Genomic DNA, 4,030 nt, shown 5'->3' with positions numbered 1-4,030 from the left:
GGCTGGAGGTGGGGGGTGGGGGCGGGGGGCAGGCTCTTAAACGGACAGGTCCTCGGCGTGCTTGGAGCCTGCGTCCGACGACAGCTGTTCGGATATTGACTTCCGGGTGTTCTGCAGCGAGGCCCACCGGCGGTAGCTCATCCGCCGTTCCGTGGAGGACGTCCCTTTGCCCCACATGCCCATGTAGTTTAAGTAGCTCAGGATTCCTGGGGGCGGGAGTGGAGCTGCTAGATGGCCCCCTAGGCCCCGGCCCTTCCCTGTAGGCTGACCTCCCGTGGGGTCCACCCCAATCCGGTCCGAGGCCCTGCCTGGTACGCTCGCCCGGGGCCCCACCCCCTGCCCTGCCGAGACCCCGCCCTCACCGGCCCACAGCATCAAGGCGCTGGCACCCCAGCTCAGGTAGGTGGTCACCAGGTAGGATACCTGTGGCCTCGGTTTGAGCATCTCGCAGTTGGCTATAAAGAGCGTCAGGCTGAGGAGAATCAGGAGCCCTGCACTGAGATGGGGCCAGAGATGGACACGAGGCTGGACAGGGACCCAGAGACCTCCAGAAAGAGAAGCGAGCCAGAGACATCCTCTCCCACCCTGCATGACTAGTGTGCCCGCGCGCGGGGACACACACATTCAAGACAGAAAGATACCAGGAGTGGGGAAACAGGAAGAGAGTGAGGGATATAGTAGTTAGAACTGAGAAGCCTACAGCAAGGGGCGGGGGCGGGGGGACGAAGAGCTCAAGAGACATTCAAAGAGACCCAGCAGGACAGCAATTCTGGGACACGCCTCCCCGAAGCCTTTCCCCAGGGCGACACTTACCAGTGAAGGAGCTGAGGGTACTGAAGACGAGGTCAGTCTTGTTAAGACGGCGGAGTGCTGGCCGGAAGGAGAAGCCCATGGCCAGGAGGAGAACTAGAGCCAGGATCACGGCCAGGATCATGAAGCCCATGCTCATGTGGATGAGAACTGGGGGGAAAGGAGGTAATGCCCCAGACTCACCCCTACTCTCCAAGGTCACCCTCCAAAGTCATCCCCAACAGACACCCCTGAAGTTTAGCCACAGACATCCTCAGTATCGCCCCCAATGCCATCGCCAAAGTCACCTCCTAGAAACTCCATGATTCCCACCCTCACAAAGTCAACCCCATGTACCCATAAAGTCAACCCCAAATCATCCCCACTTTCTTTAAAAAGTGTGAATCGCTATGTTGTACACCTAAAACTAATATAATGTTGTAAGTAAACTATACCTCAGTTTTAAAACAAGTCATTCCCACTTGCACCCTCAAAGTTGTCCCAAATCACCCCCTTCCCCCAAAGTCAACCCCTTCCCCCAAAGTCAGCCCCAGTCATTCTCATAATCAACTCCACACATACCTCTAAGATCACCCCACAGATGATCCCTGAGTCACCCCCACCCACATCCTCAAGTTCAGCCCACAGAATCATCTCTAGCATTTCTAGAATTATCCCCACAGACACCCCCAAAGTTACTCTCCTCTTACTCCCAAAAGATTTCCCACAGCAGATCACGTTTATACCCTCAATACCAACCCTCCACTCCCAATAACACCCTCGAAGTTACCCAGGACAACTCAGTCATGTTAATCTGTAAAGTCACCCTACTTCTCTCCCACTCATACCCCAGGGTTCCCTAATGACCCCATACACACCCCTAGGCCTCCCCAGATATACCAAGGTCACCCCTAGAGCCCCTCACAGACATTCTCCAAATAACCCCCCAAATGTCCCCCAGAGCGCACACACAGATATACACACAAGAAAACTTCCAAATACTCTAAAATCAAAGTACCTAAAAGACATAATCACACTCAGTTTGAAACTGACATCCGGTTTTCATTTCAGCATGACAAGAATTTTAGCCCCTTCTGAGAATTACGTATCTTCCTTTTAGCCCTTTCCTACTTTACCTACTTTTGAACAGTGCGAGACTGTTTCATCCAAATGAGCTAAAACTCCATCTGCTTTGTCACTGGAAAACCGCATGTATATACAAAATAGAAATCGTGCTCTCGGGATCAATAACATAATCCTTGAGTGTTTTTCACAACATACTCTGCCTTCTGGGATCACAGAAGTAGTCATGTAACTCAGGCTGAGTCAATCACAGTGCCCCAGTGACTTAGGCAGTGGTGATTGGCTCAAACATGGGCACATGGACCAAGGCCAACCAAACTCTACCCTGGGACTTTTTCTAACTGAAACTGTCAGGTACCAGCTCTTTCCTCTCTAATCAAGAAGATTATCAGCTGGGAACTGCCTCAGACTTACATCCAGCCTCATGGAATCCAGCCAACCACAGAATGACATCGTCCTAACCACAATAAAATGGTTCAGGGAGAAGTGAGAAATCTCAGGGTAATAAATCTGGTCCTATGGGAGCCAATCCTGAGACCCTCAGAAGACAAGTTACTCTCTTTTCTCCATGGTTGTGTACAGGAAAAACAAAATGGGACCCCAGAAACTGCTGACAGCCCCACTGCCGCTGTACAGCACAGCTTGCCTGAGGGCCCAACACACAGGAAGCCTTCAAGGAGAGATGGCAAGAGACAGACACCTTTTGAGCACCTGGATCCAGCAGTACCTGAACCCGAACAATTTATGCCTATGGACTTTTCTGTAACTTGAAACGAGCTTGAGTTTGAGAGGTATAAGAGAAAGAAACATCCCAAGTAAGTAAGATTAATACTACATAATGTTCTGAAAGTTTTATGAGAACTTATTTGCGATCTGAAATGAAGGTAGGTGCATTGACTTGGGGCAGGGGTGGAAATCCTTATGATAATAAGAAACCTGAATGAAACACTTACTGTAATATGTGCCAGGTGCTATTCTAATTCTTTTGTGTGTTTTAACTCATGTATTCCTCAAACAGCCCACAAATAGGTACCAATATCACTGGCATTATAGACATGAAGAAGCCAAGCCACACAAGGGTAAAGAAATATGCCCAAGGTCACTCAGCTACCAAGTAGCTGAGCCAGGGTTCAAACTCAGGTGTTCTGGCTCCAGGGTCTGGGCTGACTCTGTGGTAATGCTCAAAAGCACTGGAAAAGCAGAGACCTATAAGGAAGCAAAATATTTCTGGGCTTCCCTGGTGGCTCAGCAGTAAACAATCTGCCTGCCAAATGCAAGAGACACAGGTTCGATCCCTGGTCTGGGAAGACTTCCACATGCCTCGGGGCAACTAAGCCCATGCACCACAACTACTGAGCCTGTGCTCTAGAGCCCAGGAGCTGCAACCCACATGCCCTAGAGCCTGTGCTCCACAACGAGAGAGGCCACTGCAGTGAGAAGCCCGTGTACCACAACTAGAGAAAAGCCCACACAGCAATGAAGACCCAGCACAGCCAAAAACAAATTGTTATTAAAAAAAAATTCCTGAAGGAGCTAGAAGCCATCTTGTTTTCTTTTTAAAAAATAAAAATAAAAAGAGTGGGAGAGAGAATGATGGTGTCTTTAGCCATCTAATCATGAAGCAGATTGGGGTTTGGCCAAGTGTAGTACTCTTCTTCCCAAGCACAGTGCCACTCCCGTTGCCTCATAAGCCGCATACAACTCCAGGAAACTCCCTCCCAAGGCCTTCAGAGAATTTCCAGAGAGCCCCTCAAGAATCCTAAAGATTTCCCTGGCAATCAAGAACACCCAAAGAGGTTCCTCCAGAGGTTTTCTCTGTTGATCATCTCTAAAGACCACCACCCCATAGAGAGCCCCAAAGCCCGCCCCATCCCCCACTGACCCGTGACTTGGCGCAGGTCGGCACATGTATGCTTCTTGCAGTTGGTCCAGAAGCCCACGTAGCCGGTGTAGGCGCCGTGCAGGTAGGCCATACGCCCGTCCAGCACGCTGAGCAGCATCGCGGTTGCCAGGATGATGAAGACAAGACACCAGGCTCGCAGGACGAACTTGCGGTCCTCCTCCCATGAAGAGATCGGTTCCACTGGGGAAGAACAGAGTTCCTGGGGCCTGGCTCAGCCTGCACCACTGTTAAATCCTGGTTTCCACCTTCGAACAC

The 4,030-nt window shown here is 50.7% G+C and overlaps 1 protein-coding gene across 3 annotated transcripts in view; it reads right to left on the bottom strand.

Annotated features, from left to right (window-relative positions):
* Window positions 1-25: 25 nt before the first annotated feature.
* Window positions 26-4,030, bottom strand: part of LOC104995695 (transmembrane protein 202-like) — a 13,752-nt gene continuing 9,747 nt past the window's right edge. The window contains exons 2-5 of one of the 3 annotated variants that reach the window (XM_010849666.1): window positions 3,755-3,955; window positions 814-960; window positions 363-545; window positions 26-206 (exon numbers count right to left, since the gene is read on the bottom strand). In XM_010849666.1, the coding sequence (XP_010847968.1) occupies window positions 37-206; window positions 363-545; window positions 814-960; window positions 3,755-3,955 (701 nt within the window). In that variant the 3' untranslated portion in view covers window positions 26-36. The remainder of the gene's footprint in view (window positions 207-362; window positions 546-813; window positions 961-3,754; window positions 3,956-4,030) is intronic. The other 2 variants (XM_010849667.1, XM_010849668.1) reach the window with 2 other exon arrangements.

Source organism: Bison bison, unplaced genomic scaffold (genome assembly GCF_000754665.1).
Source record: "Bison bison bison isolate TAMUID 2011002044 unplaced genomic scaffold, Bison_UMD1.0 scf7180017864285, whole genome shotgun sequence".
Lineage (NCBI taxonomy): Eukaryota > Metazoa > Chordata > Mammalia > Artiodactyla > Bovidae > Bison > Bison bison.
The sequence above is the reverse complement of the archived record's forward strand: the minus strand, read 5'-3'. Positions and strand labels throughout refer to the sequence as shown.